This window comes from Arvicanthis niloticus, chromosome 14 (assembly GCF_011762505.2).
Source record: "Arvicanthis niloticus isolate mArvNil1 chromosome 14, mArvNil1.pat.X, whole genome shotgun sequence".
In the NCBI taxonomy this organism is placed as follows: Eukaryota; Metazoa; Chordata; class Mammalia; order Rodentia; family Muridae; genus Arvicanthis; species Arvicanthis niloticus.
The window spans coordinates 43414743-43435434 of NC_047671.1; the positions used below are offsets into that span (position 1 = coordinate 43414743).

Here is a 20692-nt window from a genome sequence, read left to right on the forward strand (position 1 = left end):
TCTTGAGGTTAAGACTAATTTCATCTCCTTTTATAGATAAGGAAAGTGAAACTAGTCTGGGGCACCTGTGATCCCATCACTCAGGAGACTGAGGAAGGAAAACCATGAGTCTGAGACCAGCCTGGATGACACAGACAAACTCTAAAAATATACAAAATTAGTTACATTTCCTATGTTATACAGCTCATAAGTGAATGTCATGTAGAGGGAAGGGTGTTAGAAAGTGTTTGATATTTCATGTTTTGTAGAGAAATGTGAAACCAAAGAAGAGGTAATTATTTCATAGACTGGGAGCAGAGGAATGTCAGAGCCAGATTGAGAATTCATGACTCAGTTTTATGACAGTTTAAAAAATTGTTACAATAGAAAATCCCAGGTATAAATATTTGTATTTTATATATACACTGGCTTCTCAGTTGCATATTCATGACCAATTTATATCAGTTGTATTTTCACATTTTTCTCTCAATATTTTATTTTGAGGCAAATGGTAAACATTATATTATCTAACCTATATTAGTATGTCTCTCTAGGGAAAATATAATAACAACAGAAAAATATAATAATAAAAATAATATTGGTATCTCACCTAAGCAAGATAACTTCTTAATAGCATCAATTATAAAATCTGAGTTGAAATCTCTATCTATCCCATTAATGCCATAATTCTGTTTTTCATTTTGTTTGAATCAGGATCTGGAGAAGGCCCACAGTTTTTAATATATTTGTATATTTTTAAAAATGTCTCTTTTAATCTGCAGCCTTTTTTCCCCTGTCATTTTGTTTGCTTATAATTTAATTGTTGAGAAAACTGTTTATTTTTTATTACTTTTACATTTTTTAATGTTTTTTTTCAAGACAAAGTTTCTTTGTGTAGCTCTGGCTGTCCCAGAACTTACTCTGTAGACCAGGCTGGTCTTGAACTCAGAGATCCACTTGCCTCTGCCTCCCAAGGGCTGGAACTAAGGGCTTGTGCTACCACCACCTGGAAACTAGTTCTTTATTACATGAAGTTTGCTGCAGTATTAATTCTGTTGATTGCATCTCGTAGTGCAGTATGAGATATTTCTGTATGTTGACCACTGGATCATTTAGTTCATGGACCAGATTCAAGTTTGAATTTTTGTTCTCCTTCTCATGAATATTTCACAGGCAATATAATGTTTTCCCACCAGGAGGCAAGTGGTGTCTGACTAGCTTTTTGTGATAGCAATAGAGTATGCAGGGCCTTCCATTGCTATCTATGGAATATTAGGAACAGAATCCACTATCTTACCTTAAACAACTAAAAAACCCAAGAAATCTTATAAAACAATGTTTTTATACCTCGGACAGCAAGCATCACTAGCTTATTGTTCTTATGACCAATGTCCTTATGTCCCTATGTGCTTATGTCCAATGATACAAAGTCTGGGACCCAGTGAAGCATTTGGGAAATCCAAAGAAATAGGACCATATAACTCACAGCATGAATAGAATTTAATTAATAAAGACAGAATTCGGGACAGATACAGGTTATAGTTAGGAGGAAAAGGCATTACCACAACAGATAGAAACGTGCTTTCAAAGAGGCAAAACAGGATATGAGCTTAACAAGGAAAAAAGATGGAAGGTATACAAAAATTAAAGTCATAATTTTAGAGATGACTATATATTATATGAAACATATATTGAGTGGAATAAAGAGCAGATTAGAAATAGCAAAAGGCAAGGATAGTACACATGAAGGTGTAATAACTAAAACTACTCAGTATAAAGCACAGAAAATGAAGACTGGGGACAAAGAACACCAGTGGGCTGTGGGGCAACGTCACTGTTGGGAGCCAACTTCTAGCAGAAAGCAGCTATCACCCTTGTAGCCATCTTGAGTCATGTACCCTGACAAGAGACTTATTTTCAACAGCCTACAACAGCTGAGCACTCTCTGGTAAACATCTTGTTTTTCCCACATATTTTGTTTTGCTGTTTGCTCAAGCAACAGCTTCAAGGTGCACACGGTATCCACACCTGCAAGTCGTGTGGTGCACGTGCTATCCACCCTATACACACCTGTAAGGCGCATGTGATATCCATACCTGCAAGGCACGTGGTATCCAGGCCTCCAAGGCACGAGGCAAAGCGTATAAATGCCCCGGACTTCCTTTCAATATAGGAGAGACTTGAGACTTGATCAGAATCTCTGTCTTGTCTCCATTCTTCGTGTCTCTTCCCCTTCATCCCCACTCTCTCTCTTGCTAGACCTTGACCTGCAGACTGGAGCAGCAGAGCAGTCTGGGACATTTTGGCCCCCAAGCATGGGGCAGAGCGGTCTGGGACACGTCTGATGTGTCACTCGGGTTGGAGAAGGGTAGACACATCAGGGAAACATTTGAAAAAATAATGGCTGGAAAAGTTTTAACTGTCTTACCAGGACCTGAAAATGTCTTTTGTATTTCATCGAACAACTCTGCAGGTAATGAATATAGTCTCATGATGAGCAGAGATGAAACCTTAGTCCATACACCAACACCTTTAACATTCTAGTGCACTTTAATACAATTTATTGCTTTGTTTTTCCCTTAAAACTACCCCTGAAGATTTTAGATGTCGTTCTTTCTGTTTTCCTCTTCTGTTTGGCCTTAAGGCACTGTCCATTCTTCTTTTAATAAAATATTCATTTATTTTTATTTTATGTGTTTGGCAGCAATCACTTCTAATCACTGAGAAATCTCATGTTTCTATAATGCCTCCTTTATAGTAACCGAGGCATGTGTCTGTGTGTGTCCATAACTTTCCTATGCTGTTTAAAATATCAGAGATTGGATTAGGAGCAAGGTCTACATATTTCAAAGTCCATTTTCTCATTTAAATTATTGGGAAAAAAATTCATTATGTTCAGAGTGTGCTAGGGTGAGATCAAGAAGGAATTGGAGGAGGATCTGCAAAGTCGTGGCTTGGGAGGGGATTTATATGCTAAATGCACAGGGACTCATCTTTATCTACTTCCAAGTCCTGACACCTACCCACCAAACCAGAGAGATTCTTACTTTCTTCTTAGCCACTGAACACCTAATTTACACCTCACATGTGTTTATACTTTGTCTTCCCCTTAACCAAAGAACTTATTTTTCTTAAGTGTCTACAAGTTAATGATTTCATTACATTGCACATTTCATTTCATTACACTACATTTCATTACATGCACACTGTGAAATAGTCACCATGATCAAGGTCCTGGAAGTGTAAGCTGAAATTACCCCTTTCCTCTCCAAGGGCTGCTTTTGGTCATGGTGTTTTATCACAGCAATAAAAACCATAACTGAGACAGTAGATTGAAGCAAAGTAGAGAATCTCTGCTATTGGCCTCGTATGATCTTGTATGATCTCTGATGATACTCTTAGCTATGTGATTGGTGGGGGGTTAGGTGTCTGCACATTTCAGAGAACTTACCTAATGGTCACAAAGATGCTAGCTAACATACAAAGGAGGGAAATAAATGGCTATTAAGAGCACTTGAGATGATCCAAGATAATTTGGAACTGGGCCTGTAACATTCTAAAGTTTCTACAGTCATTGAGGTGCTAACCAGTTAACCAGCCTTACGATGGAAGGTACAGCTATTTTCAGAGAACTTTTGTTCACAGTCGTCTTTCTGAGCTTTGGTTTCTTCTACAATAGAAGAGAATTGTACCTTTGGTACTGCTACTACATAAAATTTTTAAGAGATTAAAATGGAAGAATAAAGTTAAGAGTGTGCTGCGATTTACAGAGTCCAGTGCAAGAGTCATAGAAGGGATGAGTTTGATTTAGGTTGTCCAGTCATGGTCCTGTCAATGCTTCTCAATTCTGTCACCAGGTGGCAGCAGAGTCCCATCTTTGCTCTTGTCTTTAGTGGTGGCTAGAAAGCAGACATCGGAAAAGGGTTGTAGGTATCTTAACTCCTGATTTATTTCTTAAAAGACCCATATCCTCTACCTAGACTCAGAATATTTTTTCTACTATTAAAATGTACAAATAAAGGAGTTAAGTCTTTTAAGATTAAGTAATCAGTTCACTCAATAGTTAAGGCTTCGGTGGTCATGGTAACACATACCACCCTGAAGCCTGAGACTGCAACTCCATGTTCTAGGCCTGCTTGGGCTACAAAGTGAGCAGTAGGTCAGCTCAGGATACACAGTGATATTTGTCTTTAAACTAACTAACTAACTAACCAACTAACTAAAATTCTAACCAGATTCTTTCTCGAGAAATTGCTCGTTTAAATTATGTTTTTAAGGTAGTTTAGGAGAGGGTATGTTGAAGCAGTTTTGATTCTTTTACTGGGGAGGATTTCGAGGAATGTGTGAGCCATAAGAAATGGGAGAGGTCTCTATCATAACTACTGGTTAGATCAGAAAGGTCATTTCCCTATGTAAGGAACTACGAAATGTGTGAAAGGCAAGTAAGGAATAAATATGACTGACTATTGCTGTGGGAAGACGGTAGCAGCTGCCCCAGGAAAATGTGCACTGCCTCAGAACTCCAGGTTTTTGTATTTGCCTCTCCTTCCTGAAGCCTTTCTTTTGGAGGCACCTGTTCAAACAAAGCCACTGTCAGAATACAAAAGGAGTAAAAATGAAGAAAGCAACTGTGAATATTTGCTATTGACAATTCATGCCAAGATTGAACAGGACTCAAATAAATGAACATAGATGCCAGAATCCAAGAGATGATGGCTTAAAGTCAGGCCCACTTACTTCTGTTGATGTTTCATAGGTGTAATTGTCTGGTTTATACAATGATGATGATAAAATCCACCCTTGTAGCTCGTAATCTCTGACAAGCTATTTAGCCTTTCTGAACCTCAGTTACACTGTCTGTATAATGACAGTAATAATAAAAGGTGCTGTTGTCAAGCACTGGGTGAATTAAGGCCTAGTTGGAATGTTAAGGCCTAGGTAAAATGTTAAGGCCTGGGTAACATTGGCTAGCTTGCCATTATAAGAAAACATTCTCATATGTTTCTGTTGTTATCAGGAAATTTTATAATGTCAAAATTGCTTACATATTCTGTTATGTTCTGTAGCTTTGGAGACCAATCATGATAGAAGTCAGTAGAACTTTTTTGTATAGTTACCCATAATAAGCTTGGACCCAAACCAACCACCCAACAGCACTTCCTTCACCTGTGTATAAGCTTTTAAGATATAAGCTGCCCCTGGGATAGACCCCAACATAAGAGAGACACCTGCATAAATATAAGAAACTATTTGGAATAAGACTGCCATTTTGAGTAGAGATCCAGTAAAGTTTATGTTCCCAAGACTTCTCTGGAAACTGACACCCTACTTGGCAGAAAGACATGTATGTGAAAAACTGACATCCTGGTTGGCAAGTTAAGACATGAATGTTAGACAAGTCCCATAGTGGTAGACAATTAGGACATGATATTAGACAAGGCAAGTCCCCTGCCACAGTTGAAAACCACAATCAATAAATGACAGGATAAATGTACAACAAAGATATGTTCCTAAGGAAATTCTCTATCCCTAAATCCTGATTGGTGGAATCATTTGGCACAGATGTTTGTTGATTGTGGGCTTAAAAACCTTGTGGAACCTTAACTTGGGATTATGATTTAGTTCCTGAATCTGTACCATGGCTCTGGTTGACTAGTCCTGGAGCATATGCTCAGTAAACTATCCCTGTCTGACTGAGATTCATGTTTGTATGGTTTATGAGGCAATTCCTGGACCCCAACAGTTTTTTCACAGAGTTTTATGAATATGAATGTTAAATCATTAACTAGAGCCTTGCATTACATGAAAACCAACTTTGCGGGTATTTTGGCATTTTTATCCCACTATAGAGTATTGTGGGAATTAAGAGAGACTACATCTGTAAGGTGTGGGTCATCTCAGGCCGAACAAAACAAAAAACCACCACCAGAGACACAGAGATTATCAACCATTAAGACTCACCCATTTCTCTTCTGGATATTCATTTAACAAAAATAAAAAAATTAGCTCCACAAGAATGCGCATATGTGTATTTATAGAAGCTTTGTGTTTAGTAACCCCAGCTCATATATAACCTGATGTCCATCAACAGGTAAACGAGTTACAATTGTATAGTATATTCAAGAACTAAAAGGGATGAACTGTTAGTGCAGGATACAACATGGATGAATTTCTACAAAATTATGCTAGGTGGAGGAGTCAGATAGGAAAAGAGAAATAAAGAGAAGGAAAAGATCAAAATAAGAATAAAAAACAAGATTGAAGGAGAGAGAGAGAGAGAGAGAGAGAGAGAGAGAGAGAGAGAGAGAGAGAGAATGTTTGAAGTAGCCTGTAGTTAGATGGTGACATTAAATCTCCTCACAGGATTGAGAAGTTCCATGTTGGAGAAATCGCAAAGCTTCATGAAGGTTTTTCCTACATGATCATGGTTGCCTCCTTGTATTGTTGTAAACTATAAAGAATCCAAACTAGTGAACTGTGGAAGAACAAATCCATGATTGTTGAAGACAGACAAAGACAGAAGGAAAGTATTAAGAGGAATATGGGAAACTTTGGAAGCAGTGGACACAATAATTATTTCAGTTATAGCAATGGCTCTGTGGCCATAGATACACATCCAAACTCAATAAATCATATAGTGTATATATGTGCTGTGTTAAATACTTAAATATACTTGAAAAAAGCTATAAACATAGAAATGAAACCACACAATATTCAGCAAATGTTCACCGAGCATTCACTCCAGGGCAAGAAATACATAAGGCACAGGAGATGTAACTGAAACTCAGTCCTTGACTGCAAGGACTTTGAAGCAAATCCATGTATATCCCACATTGCCACCACCTTTATTTTCCCATGTGTGTATTTTCTCTTTTTTTTTCCCTCTTCTTTTTCTCCTCCTTTTTTTTCCTTTCATACACTCACATAATGTGTTTTGAACAAAGACACCTACTCCCTCCACTATCTCACTGTAGTTTTCCTCCAAAATTCATGTGATATCCCTTAGAAGACCACTAAATTTGTGTGGTGCTGTTTGTATATTCGTGAATGTAGAACAATCCACTAGAACATGGGTAGCTTCTTAGGGACCACAGCTGCTGAAGAAAACTGACTTGTCCTTCTCTGAGCAGACAACAATTGCCAATAGCTCCTCAGAAAAGGGTGAGAATTAATGATTACTTCTGCTCTTGCTGTAATTTCGGCTGTCTTGCTTTTGTTCAGGTCTTATATGCACAGTCACCTTTGCTATGAGTTCATGTGCTTAATGGTGCTTTAATGTCTAGCAAATAATTTTATGCTGTTGAGGTTCAATACTTTTGGCTAAACAGCCTTTCTGCTCCCTCCTCTGTGATGATCTCTATCTAAGCTTTGAGGAGAAGGGTGACAGTATAGATATTCAATCTGGAAATGATCATCCCATGGTCTCTTATTCTCTGTACAGTGATCAGTTGTGGATACTTTGATTGCTATCTACTATAAAAAAAGCATCTCTGATGAGGGTTGAGAGATGCACTAACAAACATATGTGTATAAGATCAAATATGTAAGGAAATAGCAAAGTAAGTTATTTTAGTTTTCATTTTCCAAATGGCTAAAGATGTGGAACATTAAAAAATATTTCAATGCCATTTTTATTCCTTTTTTTTTTTGAGAACTCTTTGTTTAGTTTCATGTTCAAAATTTTAATAAGGTTGTTTGTTTTCTTGGTGTGTAGTTTTTAGGTTCTTTGTATATTCTACATGCCAACATTCTGTGAGAAATGTAAACGGGAATGTTTTTTTCTTCTTTTTTAGGTTTCTTTTCACTCAAATGATATTATCCTCTGCGGTACTTATGCTGTACCATTTCTCTATTGTTGGTCACAATGCGTATGTTACGTTCAAAAAGTCCCTTCTCTGCCAATGAGTTCAGGAGTATTCTCTCTTTTCTCCTTTATTAGATTCATGGTATCTATGAATACAAGTATAAGATCTTATGTTAAAGTTCTTGGTTCATTTGGAATCAAGCTTTGTCTAGGATAAAAGGTAAAGATCTAGTTTTATCCATCTATAAGTTGCCAGTGTAAGCTGTATCATTTGTTAAGGATGTTATTTTTTCTCCACTGTTTAGTGTGATCCCCTTTTCAAAAAGCAGCTAAGTGTAGGATAATTTATGAAAATTCTCAATTCTATTCCATTGATCAATGTGTCTGTTTTTATACAAGTACCATTCTGTTTTGATTACCATGGCTCTATATTATAATTTAAAATCAAGAATGGTGATACTATCAGCAGGTTTTTTTTTGTTGTTGTTCAGGTTAATTTTGTCATCCAGTATCTTGTATTTTATGTTTTTTTTCTATTTCTCTGAAGCATTGAATTGGGATTTTAATGAGAATTGTAGTCAATATTTAGGTTACTCTTGGCATAATATCCATTTTCACAGATTGAATGTTAACAATCCATGAGCATGGAAGGTCTTTTCATCTTCTGGTATCTTCTTAAAGTCTTTCTTCAGTGTCTTAAAATTTTCATTGTACATTTTTTTACTTCCTTGGCTAGATGTATTTTAAGATACATTTGTTTTGAGGCTATTGTGAATGAGATTGCTTCTCTAATTTTTTTTTTTTGCTTTATGTTTCATTGGTTTATATGAAGGCACTTACTGACTTTTGTTTGTTAATTTTGTTCCTGCTACTATGCTGAATATGTTCATCAGTTGTAGGAGTTTTCTGATTGCTTCTTTAAGATCTTTTATGCATACAATCATATCATCTTCAGCTAATGGTTATTTGACCTCTGATTGCTTCTTTAAGACCTTTTACATATAGAATCAGATCATCTTAAAATAATCATTATTTGACCCTCCCTTTCCTATTTATATCCTCTTACCTTTGTTTTATTTCTCTAGGTAAGTCTTTAAGTACAATATTGAACAGGAGTGGAGAGAGGATAATTTTGTCTTATTTCTGACTTGGTGGGTAATGTTTCAAATTTCTTTCAGTTCAACATGATGTTGTCTGTGGGTTTGTTTTATATTGCTTTTGTTATGTTGGGATGTGCCCACTGTATCCTTAGAATCTCTAGGACTTCTATCATGAAGGAATGTTGGATTCTGTAGTTTCTGTCCTGGAGTCAATTTATGTGATCAATTACATTGATTGATTTCCATGTGTTGAAACATCCTTGCATCTTTGGGATGAAGGCAGATACTCTCGTGGATATGTTCTTGATTTCAATTTGCAAGGACTTTAGTGTCTCTGTTCACTGTGGGAATTGGCCTCTAATTCTTCCTTTGATAGTCTCTTTATCTGTTTTTGGTAATGCTTTTTATCTGGTTTTGGATAATTCTTGCTTTGCATTACCTAATTTGAAAAGTGTTTCTTCCTTTTCCTTTTTTTTCTTCAAATTATACATATACTTTTATGATCAATGTAGTTTAGCACATAAGCACTATGTAGAAAAGAAGCAAATATAAAGCAACATTAATCATCTATAGTTATAAATATTACTCATTTTATAGTAATATTGTAAAGATTAGACCATGGAAGGCAGAAAAAATAAACAGATGATATATTGCTTTGAGGAGAGTCTTCTTTGTGTGACGTGGAAACAGTACTATAAAATGGATTAGAAATAAAAACTTTCATTGACATGTTCACATAAGATAAGTTACAAAGATATTCAGTCTCTTAGTAAAATCCCACCAAAATAAGATATAAAGGATAATAAATTTCATAGGAGTAAAAAAAAAGCCATGAAAATGAATGGAATATTTTAAAATAAAGAATGCATAAAGTTTGTTAAAAACTTCATTCTGTAGTATTTCATTGGACTGCTGTGTTATATTTGGAGGGAAACAAAAGTTAATCAAGATAATACATTTTTTTCTCATAATGGATAAATAGACATTTTTCATGTTGTCATAAAATGCTATGCTAGTAATGGAAGTGCTAGATACTTCAAAACAAATCTCAAAGGGTTATATACAGTGCAGAGAAGAGTTAGAATTTTGATATTCAAGACATTTTATAGTAATTTTACAAAATAATAGGTTATTAATTTATTTTTTATTGGATATTATATTTACATTTCAAATTTTATCCCCTTACCTCATTCACATCCCCCAGAAACCCCTATCCCATCCCCCCTCCTCCTGCTTCTATGAGGATGTGCCCCCACCTACCCCCCACTCCCACCTCCCCACCCTCAAACTCCCCCCCACTGGGTGTCCAGCCTTCATGGGACCAAGGATCTCCTTTTCCACCTATGCCCGACAAGGCCATCCTCCCCTACATATACAGCTGGAGTCATGGGTCCATCCCTATGTGCTCCCAGGCTGGTGGTTTAGACCCTGGGGAGCTCTGGTTGGTTGGTATTGTTGCTCTCCTCATGGGGCCACAAGCCCTTTCTGCTCCTTCAGTCTTCTCTCTCACTCCTCCATTGGGAACCCCTTGATCAGATCAATGGTTAGCTGTGAACATCTGCCTCTGAATATGTCAGATCAGAGTCTTGTCAGCATGCACTTCCTGACATCCACATCAGTGTCTACCTTTGGTGACTGGACATGGGATATTCATGTGCAGGTGGAATGGTCTCCAGACAGCCCCTCCTTCAGTTTCTGTCCCACAATTTGTTTCCGTATTTGCTACCTTAAGCATTTTGTTACTCATTCTAAGTAGGACTGAGGAACCCACACTTGGTCTTCTTTCTTCATGAGCTTCATGTGGTCTGTGAGTTGAATCTTGGCTATTTTAAGCTTTTGGGCTAATATTCACTTATCAGTGAGTAAATACCATGTGTGTTCTTTTGTGATTGGGTTACTTCACTCAGGATGATATTTTCTAGTTCCATCCATTTACTTAAGAATTTCTCAAATTCATTATTTTTAGTAGCTCCATTGAGTAATACTCCATTGTGTAAATGTACCACATTTCTTTGTATCCATTCCTCTGTTGAAGGACATCTGGGTTCTTTCCAGCTTCTGGCTATTATAAATAAGGCTGCTACGAACGTACTGGAGCATGTGTCCTTGTTACATGTTGGAGTATCTTCTGGGTATATGTCCAGCAGTGGTATAGCTGGGTACTCATTTTGGACAAATGCTATGTCCAATTTTCTGAGGAACCACCAGACTGATTTTGAGAGTGGCTGTACCAGCTTGCAATCCCACCAACAATGGAGGAGTTTTCCTCTTTTTCCACATCCTCGCCAGCATCTACTATCATCTGAGTTTTTTGATCTTAGCTATTCTCACTGGTGTGAGGTGATAGCTCAGGGTTATTTTGATTTGCATTTCCCTGATGACTAAGGATGTTGAGCATTCCTTAAGGTGCTTCTCAGCCATTTGAGTTTCCTCAGTTGAGAATTCTTTGTTTAGCTCTTTACCCCATTTTTAAATAGGGTTATTTGGATGTCTGGAGTCTAATTTCTTGAGTTCTTTGTATATATTGAATATTAGCCCTCTATCAGATGTAGGATTGGTAATAATCTTTTCCCAATCTGTTGGTTGTTGTTTTGTCCTATTGACAGTGTCCTTTGCCTTACAGAAGCTTTGCAAGTTTATGAGATCCCATTTGTCAATTCTTGATCTTAGAACATAAGCCATTGGTGTTCTATTCAGGAAATTTTCCCCTGTGCCTAGGTATTTGAGGGTTTTCCCCACCTTCTCTTCTATTAATTTCAGTGTATCTGGTTTTATGTGAAGGTCCTTTGTCCATTTGGACTTGAGTTTTGTACAAGGGGATAAGAATGGATTAATTTGCATTCTTCTACATGCTGACCTCCAGTTGAACCAGCACCATTTGTTGAAAATGCTGTCCTTTTTCCACTGGATGGTTTTAGCTCTGTTTCTTCCTTTTCTATGTTATGGAATACTTGAGCGGTGTTAGTGCTAGTTCTGCTTTTGAAGATCAGGTAGATGTGTTTTTGATAAAGTGTTTCTGTTTTCTTTTTTCCCCATTTTTAGAAGCAATACCACAAAAATTTCTGTTCTATGGATGGTAGTACTGAGACAGGGGTAGGAGTAAGGATTAAGTGTCCTGCTTAGGGATCCAACAAGTCTATGAAAAATTTGGAGAAATATAACAGAGTCATGTATTCGAAAGGATCTTAAGAATCCCCTTTCCTGTCAACAATAGATACAATTATATTACAGTTCTGAAGTTATAGATGTATCAGTCACTTTTCTCATAGCTGTGACCAAATAACTGACAAAAAAGAAAGAATTTCTTTTGTTTTCTAGATTGAGAGGACAATTTGCCATAGTGAAGAAGTACACACACACACACACACACACACACACACACATGCATGAGTTCACATGCATATGCACATACACATGCATGCGTACAGAGAAAGTGTGTGAGAAAGAGACAGAGATAGACAGAGACAGAGAGACAGACAGACACACACATGCACAGAGAGAGTATGTGTGAGAAAGAGACACAGAGACAAAGAGATAAACACATATGTGCACACACACAGTGTGAGAAGGAGATAGAAATGGAGACAGACAGATACATACATATGCACATGCACACACAGAGTATATGTGTGAAAAGGAGACTGAGACAGAGACACATACATACAGAGAAAGAGAAAAGGGGAGAGAAAGAGAGAGAGAGCCATAAGGATAAGAGAGATGCTTAGTTTGGATGCTAGCCCATGAGACAGTGAATTCCTCATTCAGTGTGTGCCTTCCTGTTCAGTAAAACTTTTCCAGAAATGCTCTCATAGACACATGCTGGTGTGTGCTTCCATTTCAATTTTTCCATCTAACCAAGTTGGTAGTATTAACAACAGTGGACAAGTTAATAATCTGCATTGTTTCTTAGAAGGATGAGAAAGTATTTGAGATTTATTAGGTGCTTTCTGCTCTTTTCTATATGAGAAAGTAAGGTCTATTTACATAAAAGTGTAGGACTAGGTCCTGCTGAACTTTTTTCCTTATAAACTATATTTCAAATTCACCCACTAAGCCAAGTATCCAACATTTCTCTTAGGCTCTAAACCCACACCCAATATTTGTTTCTGGGAAACCTGGGTTCATAATTTCCAGTAGCAGTGCAGAAATTCATTTTTCTAACTTTAGGGATTGTGGGCATGATTTCTAGAAGATACATGGATGAGGTGTGGTTTTTGCCTAGAAATGGTCCTCAGGTATTCCATGGCTCTCTCTGGCTTGGCTTCACTTATATGTGTCTGTCTAAACATCCATGAGCTTGGTGCTGAAGTTCTTCCATTTGGATAAAAAGCATGCCCATTTTACTGTAAGTGTACCATCTGTACATCAATTCCCTTTGATGTCAACTATCTGTCATTTCACTTCTCTCTCAGGAGAAACATATTAGCCTCAACTAAAAGTTTGATTTGAGGACCACATAAATGGGAGAAAGAGATCTTCAGTTCACGAGAAACATTTACCTTCTGTCTCCCCATCTATTGTATCCTTGACTTCATGGAGGAATTCCTGGACATAGCTATTCTGGAACACAATTTTTCTTTGTCTCTTCCATAGTATCCTTATTTGTGGATAAAGTGCAAATTTACTCCACTTTTAGTATTAACTCTGTATATACCTGGTCTGAATTTTCTCATAAGCAGCTTTCAGTCTCACCAAAAGGAAGGAAAGCTTTCAGAATTCTTGGCTAATCTTATAAGAGAATACAGTTATTATAGAAAATAGTGTACAAGTTCCTCTAAAAATTTAATAATAAGAGTATGCTATGATCCAACAATGTCACTCTGGGCCTACATTTCCAAAGTAATTTAACCAGTATGTCAGAGCCAGGTCTCATGGCATAGTCCTTAATCTCAGCCTAGTACCGACTTCTCAGTGGCCACAGTGACAGGAAGGGGAATATCAAGTGTTCAAACTTTCTTCATGGCAACTGGACAGCCTCCAGTTATGTACAGAGCTTAAGTGAGCTTCTCATCCACAAGCTCAGACTTCTAAGTATCATGCACTGGATCCATTGGCTGGGTGCTAATCCAAGCTAGAAACTAACAGGAAAATTCCAAACCTTCTCTTACACCCAATTCATGGTCATGTGATCATAGATCAGAGCAGAACTCTCTTGGGTTTTGGCAGCCTTTCTGCTTTCCTTCTCCAAACTTGGCAGCTCTCCTCATTGATTCTTCTTGGTAGCCTCCTTTACATGCACCCAGCCAGTTAGAGCCTGCCAGAGCCTGTGTGAACCTAGGATACCCTAGTCTAGCTCTCAGATGGCTCTTCTTTAGCTGTCTTAATGGAAGGCCCTTTGAAAAACTTAAGAGCTTGTTGTGGTGGCTCAGGACAAAGCTGAAGCAGGTCTGTTTCCATGACTTAGAAGACACCTTGATTACAGGGTGAACTCTTGCCTTCCAAGCTGTCTTTTTCTTTACTTCTTTTCAATGTTAAAAAAACAAACAACAGACAGTCATAAACAGTTGCAGCATTAGTCATTTTTGTTTTACAAAAGTTTTTTTGGACATTTAAAAGAAAAAAAGAAAAATAAAAGAAGTAGATGAAAAACTACTCTTATTGTGGAACCAGGCGGAGTCCAGGTTGAGGAGACAAGAGTGTAGGTCATGCAAGGGAACAACATTAGTGTTTGGGGTATTCCCTACTCTTAGTATTTTGAGTAATACTAGTTAGCAATGAAACTAGGGTTGGTATTTAATTACTATGTAAAGAAGGGATTACAATGAATATTGATTACAGAACAAAATGAAGAGAGGTAGAATGGGTAAGGAGAGACTCAGCTGTTGGTTGGCTAAGGTGTCAGAGTCTCATGCCTTCAGGATTCTAAGCTGCTGACTCATACTTGACAATGTAAGGCCATTACATTTGACTTCTTTTAGGTGTCTTGTAATGCTTTCATGGTTTATTCATTCCCAAATGGCAGCGAATAGAAATTTAGATGAGAATTGGAAAAGGATAGAAGTAAGAAGGGAAGTAGAAGGCCATGATAGAATTCCAAGAAGGGAAATGAATAATCACAGGTATTAGGAGAATATTTATTCAAAAGAAGACATGCTTACATTTGTACATGGCACACATAGGATGCAGTCAAATTTAATAAGTGTCAGGAGGTTTACCCAAGGAAATGGTAAAGCTTGTGTGATTAGTAGAAGTCTCCGAGCTAACAGCTGTTGAAACAAAAGGTCAATTATCTTGCTGTAAATAAGCCAGCTGATGGTCTTATTTAGTGAATATTATTGACTAATGTTTAAGTAATGAGATAGATGATAATTTTCTGGAGTGCTGGAGTTAATTATAATGCCACTGTTGATAATAATCTCCCAGTTTACAAAGTTATAATGCGCCTCTACTTAATATACATAAAGACATCAGGATAAAAGGCAATTTTGTAATGAAATCTGTATCGATACAGAACATTCATTAGTTAAAATGATCTTGGTCATAATTGGAGTGCTATTGAATCTATAGCCAGTCTTGATAGTATTGTTAGTAAAAGAAATGGAATGTTATTACAACTTCAGGATCTGATTAGGACAGAAAAATTAATTATAACTATAATGTTCAGTATAAATGTTAAAACAAGCTTTCAATTGCAATCCAGATATAATTAACTAATAAATTATGGTACTATGCTTTCTGATTTATCTAATATTAATTGAATAGTTATGTGGTTTCAAGTTATAGTTGCACATGTGAAAGTTGAATCGCTTTGATGCAGAGGAGGCATAGCATGGATTTTTCCTGCCTGTAGCACAACTAAGAACTTTGTAGCTATTCCAGGAAATAACAGGAACTTTGTACCACAGACATCTCTGCTGTCCTTGTATGCTTTCTCATTTTTGCTCTCTACCTTGGTAATGGTGGCTAGGTTTTTGAGTTATTATTCTTCCAAAGGGAAAGAAGAAAGGGTAGAGATAAATCTCTGTGTGTTCTCTGGATGAATGGAATAAACATGCTTAACTTAAAACAAAGATATTATATAGTTAACTCTGGCGTCCCATGCACCTTGCCCTATTCCATACTATTCCTTCTCCTTCTTTCATATTAGGACTTTGCTTTTGCTTACTGGTTTCTATATGCCTATTGGTATGTGAGCCACTTTTAGTGATCCCTTAGATTCATCTGTGTGTACAGTGGACATGGCAATATTTTCATATTTTTCCTGAGGCTCAACACAACAACAGTGGTGAATAAGCATCATTAGGTCCTTCTGGAAATTTTTGTTGAGAAAGCCATAAAACAGAGGGTTTATGCACGTAGAAACCATAGCAACCAAGTGGCAAACGACAAATACCAGGTCGTGGTGGCAGCTCATCAGCATCTCATGATACCAGTCAAAGATGACATTGAAGATGTTCAAGGGCAACCAGCAGGCTCCAAAAGTCACGACGATGGAAATCAACATCACATTTACCCTCTTGTTCTCATTGAGACGGCTCCTGTTTTCCCTCCTTCTGTCCACCTGCCTAGTTCTTTTTCGGAGGCAGATAACAATCTTCAGGTAGCAGATAAGAATGAAACCCAGGGGGACAAAGTACTGAAGCATAAATAATGATGTGGAAAAGAGGAGTTGGTTCAATTTAGAAGGCCAAATCTCCACACAGGCTACCTGGTGGGTGTAGATATCAGCAGGGAGAGAGAGATTATGAAAGGGCTCGTTGGTGAGGTGGTAGGACAGAAATAAGGGAATAGACAATGTCAGAGAAATGAGCCAAATCAAGATGATGCCCCAATAGGCATGAGATACCCTGGGTTTCCAGCCACGGGGGTTCACAATCAGCTGATATCGTTCAATAGCAATCAATACAAGGGAGAATATGGACACAGAGACAGAGACACTTTGCACATAGGACGTGAGTTTACACATAGTGTTCCCAAATACCCAGTGGTCCATTAGAGTGTAGATGACTGTAAAAGGGATGCACATGACACACACCAAGATGTCAGAGAGGGACAGATTGGCAATCAGTATGTTAGTAACATTTTGAGCTTCTCTCTGTTTCTTAAAGATGATGATGATGAGAAAGAGGTTTCCAAAAATGCCCATGATTAGGACCACAGTATATGCTATGAGTAACAAGAGTATGGCTAGGAAAGGGGGTTGACAGGATTCAAAGTAGAAAAATGCAGAGTTGTTGCTCTTGCCACTGGTTTTATTAGTTGTTGGCTGGTTTGTGGGGACTTCCATTATGTCAATAATTTGATTAGAGATTTGCTAAGCTTCTGTGTATCATCAGTAGATGTTTGGCCATCGGTTCTTGAGGGAATCCTGGCTCTGCAATTCTCAATATATAATCAATGAGTTGAATGTTTCTGATCTCTGTCTGTATCTGATTGAAATGCATAAATGATGTCATCATGCTCTTGAGATCCTAAAAATCAAACAGAACCCAGAATATTAGTATAATGTTTTTATTTCTGAGAGAGAGAAAGAGAGAGAGAGAGAGAGAGAGAGAGAGAGAGAGAGAGAGACATGTATCCTCAGCTTTCCTCAGACTCACTATGTACAAAGTGATGTCCTTGAACTTCTGATCCTCCTTACCTCTACTTGCTGAGTACTGGGATTCCAAACATTCATCACCACATAAGGTTTTATGTAGTCTTGCGAACAGAACCTAGGACTTTATGCATGTTAGGCAAGCACTTTATCAACAGAGCTAGATGTCCAGCCCACAAAATCTTAACAATATAGATGATTCTTAACAATGTAGATAATTCTATAAATAGGACAATACTCTGAGAGGATGACATGAGTTAAGCAGATCTCTAACCTTGCTCTCTCTCTTCTCTCTCTCTTTCGATATTGTATTAATTCTATCAGAATAGGCTTCAGAAGCAGCAAAAAAGAATGTGACAACATCCTGGTAACTATCCAATGCAGTACAATATATATATATATATATATATATATATATATATATATATATATATATATATATATATATATATATATATATCTATATATATATATATATATATATATATATATATCCTCTTTAATTTCTGCCTATTTTTGGAATCATATGAATATGTACACTCTTCATACAATAGACTGTGCAGATCAATAAGGTAGAGATTGCACTATGAGGGCAAGAAGGTTATGTTTGGATTTGTATCTGTAAATGTGAGTGCTTATGTACACTCCAAAACTCATGGTTCTTATTCACTGTAACAATATTAAGAGGTGACACTTTTAGGGAATAAGCAGGCTAAGCAATCTTTCCAATTATGAATTAGTGCCATTTGAAGGGGGATTACTGCTTCTGAGTGCAGCTTAGTGGTAGAGTGATTACTTAGCACATACATGACATTATGTCCCATCTCTTTCAAAGATCTGTACACTTATGCATTTATGCATCCATCCATCATGTATTCTGGGGCTTCTGTCCCTTTTACATGTAAGGACTTAGTACTTGTCCCCTCTACAAAAGCATCATCCTGTGAAGCAGGCAGTGGTCCTTACTATGTCTGAAGTTGCTGACACATTGATTTTGGGCTTACTAGTGAGCAAAACTATATAAATTTTTGTTGCTTATAAACTATCTAATGTATGGTATTTCTAGCAGCATAATGGAATTGGACTAATTCAGGTTTCAAGCAGTTGTACCCAAAATTTTTGACACCGGAACACAAAACTGTCTCCTACAAAGTTCATACTTGAGAACCACATAATTAAGTTACAAAAAATTGCAAAAGTCTTATAATTTTTAAAGTATGTTTATGAGTGTTATGACACTCTCACAGCTACCGTCATCCACTTGTATGTAGTCTGCAGGCTGTAGATTGGATAGATCTGATGAAAGCATTACTGGAAATGATTTAAGCCAGATTCCTATCTGAAGAGTGGGTGTAAATAATGCCTACCTGCTTGAGTTGTGAGAATTAAGTAACAATGTACAACTGAACTATTCTCTCATCCCCAACATATGGCAGAGAGTAGGTGTTCAGTGTATGTGCTGTTAAAAACTCTCCCTTCCACTGACCTGAGCTAGGTTAAAGTCTTTAAGATGGGAGCTAGAATTATAGAACACAGGTGCTATGGACTACTGTATACCTTCTTTTATTGTCTTCATTCTCTGGGATTTAGTAAATGTTTGGAATCTCATTCAGATTTTTGGGAATCAAAGAAGTAATTAATGCATAGACACCTACTATTTAGAATTAATTTTGTTTACAGTATGTTTCATTAATTCTTCCTCTAGATTTCTTCTAATGTCCAGTGGATAAAGAGCCCTGGACCCATGGCTCAGAGTGGTTTGGAGTGGTAATATTCAGTGGAATTATTTATATCAGTAGACATCAGAAACTTAATGAACAAAGAATCAATAGTAAGATTTCTATCCTAAAGAGGATATATCGAAGGAGGGCAGAGAGTGGGGGATGAAAAAAACCTCTTCATACTGGTTTATTCTTTAGGAATATGGGGAAAGAAACATAATAACACTGATAAAGGAGACTGAGCAACAGGAATGGGAGGGCATGAACTTTTCTTTATAGTGTGAAATTACTTTGGCTTGCTCTTCCCTGAGTTCAAAAGCTTAGGAGATTGTTACTGCAACGAAATCACCTCAGGAATGCTTTTTGATTGTACAATAAACACCTCAATGAAGAATACCATAACAACACTGTGGATGAATAGGAGCCACTGATAAACACAGTGTACTTTATAAAGACAGCCAAAAGGACTTGTCAATGATGTGGTGACAAGGAGAAATAGCCATGTTTAAAAACATCAGGATTTCTACAGACCTGGCATTCACAGATATTGGCTGAAGGGACGTTTCAAAATATATTCAAGCTCTTTATGTCACTTCATAGAACAGAGCTACAGATGAGAAATAGAAAGCTTTGGTTTCTAATTAAAGGCTTTCTACCAAGCAAAATTCACTTGGGTGGGAAAAAGAAAGAAAAGGAGATGGGCAGTAACTGTGTATGCAGTGTGGTGTGCTAGCATGGCATGGGACTTCCTCACAGAGGACGTATCTGCTGCTGGCTAGTACTCCATTTCTTCATCAGTCAAATTAAATTTAAAAATGGCTTCTTTATTATTTCATAATGGCCAATGAAATGGTTTATTGAGAATATTTCATAAACTGCCAAACAGTGTTCATTACTGTACTGTTGACTCTGTCAGCCACTTGGGCAGAGCTTTTGTGGGAAGGGGTGGGAATGTTCTAGTTCTGTCTAATTTACAGAAATATCAAGTCTTAGAAAATCCATGAAATTAGCTGGAGCCAAAGTTCTCGTTCTCTCTCTCTCTCTCTCTCTCTCTCTCTCTCTCTCTCTCTCTCTCTCACACACACACACACACACACACAGTATGTGTGTGTGTATAACTGATTTTCTCTACAGTTTTTGCTCTCTGTTATAAAAACACACTTCCTATGAATTCTGGGAATACAGCTCTGATAACAACTTTCTCTTTACAGATGTGAAAATGCATAGAACTTTACAGAGTCCCTAGTAGATGGGCAAGAGAGAGGAGTAAAGAGCAGCAGCCTTTATTTGTTCTTTCTTGTTAATGTGTTCACAGAGGATGAGGGTACTTTCCATCCAGCAACAGCACATGCAAGGCTGTGAAGAAACCTCCCTACTTCTTCGTATGTCGATTACTATTCAAGGAAAAAAATCGCCTTCCAGTCTGTAAATTCCAAGAGAGGCTTAGAGCTCAGAAAAGTCAGAGAAGTGTTGAATGAACTTCATCTGGGAGGGACCCAGAGATGAATGCAGAGCTGTATTACCCAAATGCTCTCTGCACAGCTCAAGGATT

At 37.3% G+C, this 20692-nt stretch overlaps 1 protein-coding gene across 1 annotated transcript; it reads right to left on the minus strand.

Annotated features, from left to right (window-relative positions):
• Positions 1-15994: 15994 nt before the first annotated feature.
• Positions 15995-17283, minus strand: LOC117720171 (neuropeptide Y receptor type 6). Its single transcript, XM_034518641.2, has one exon. It carries the CDS (start codon positions 17108-17110, stop codon positions 15995-15997), a length of 1116 nt encoding a protein of 371 aa, XP_034374532.1. The 5' UTR covers positions 17111-17283.
• Positions 17284-20692: the final 3409 nt, after the last annotated feature.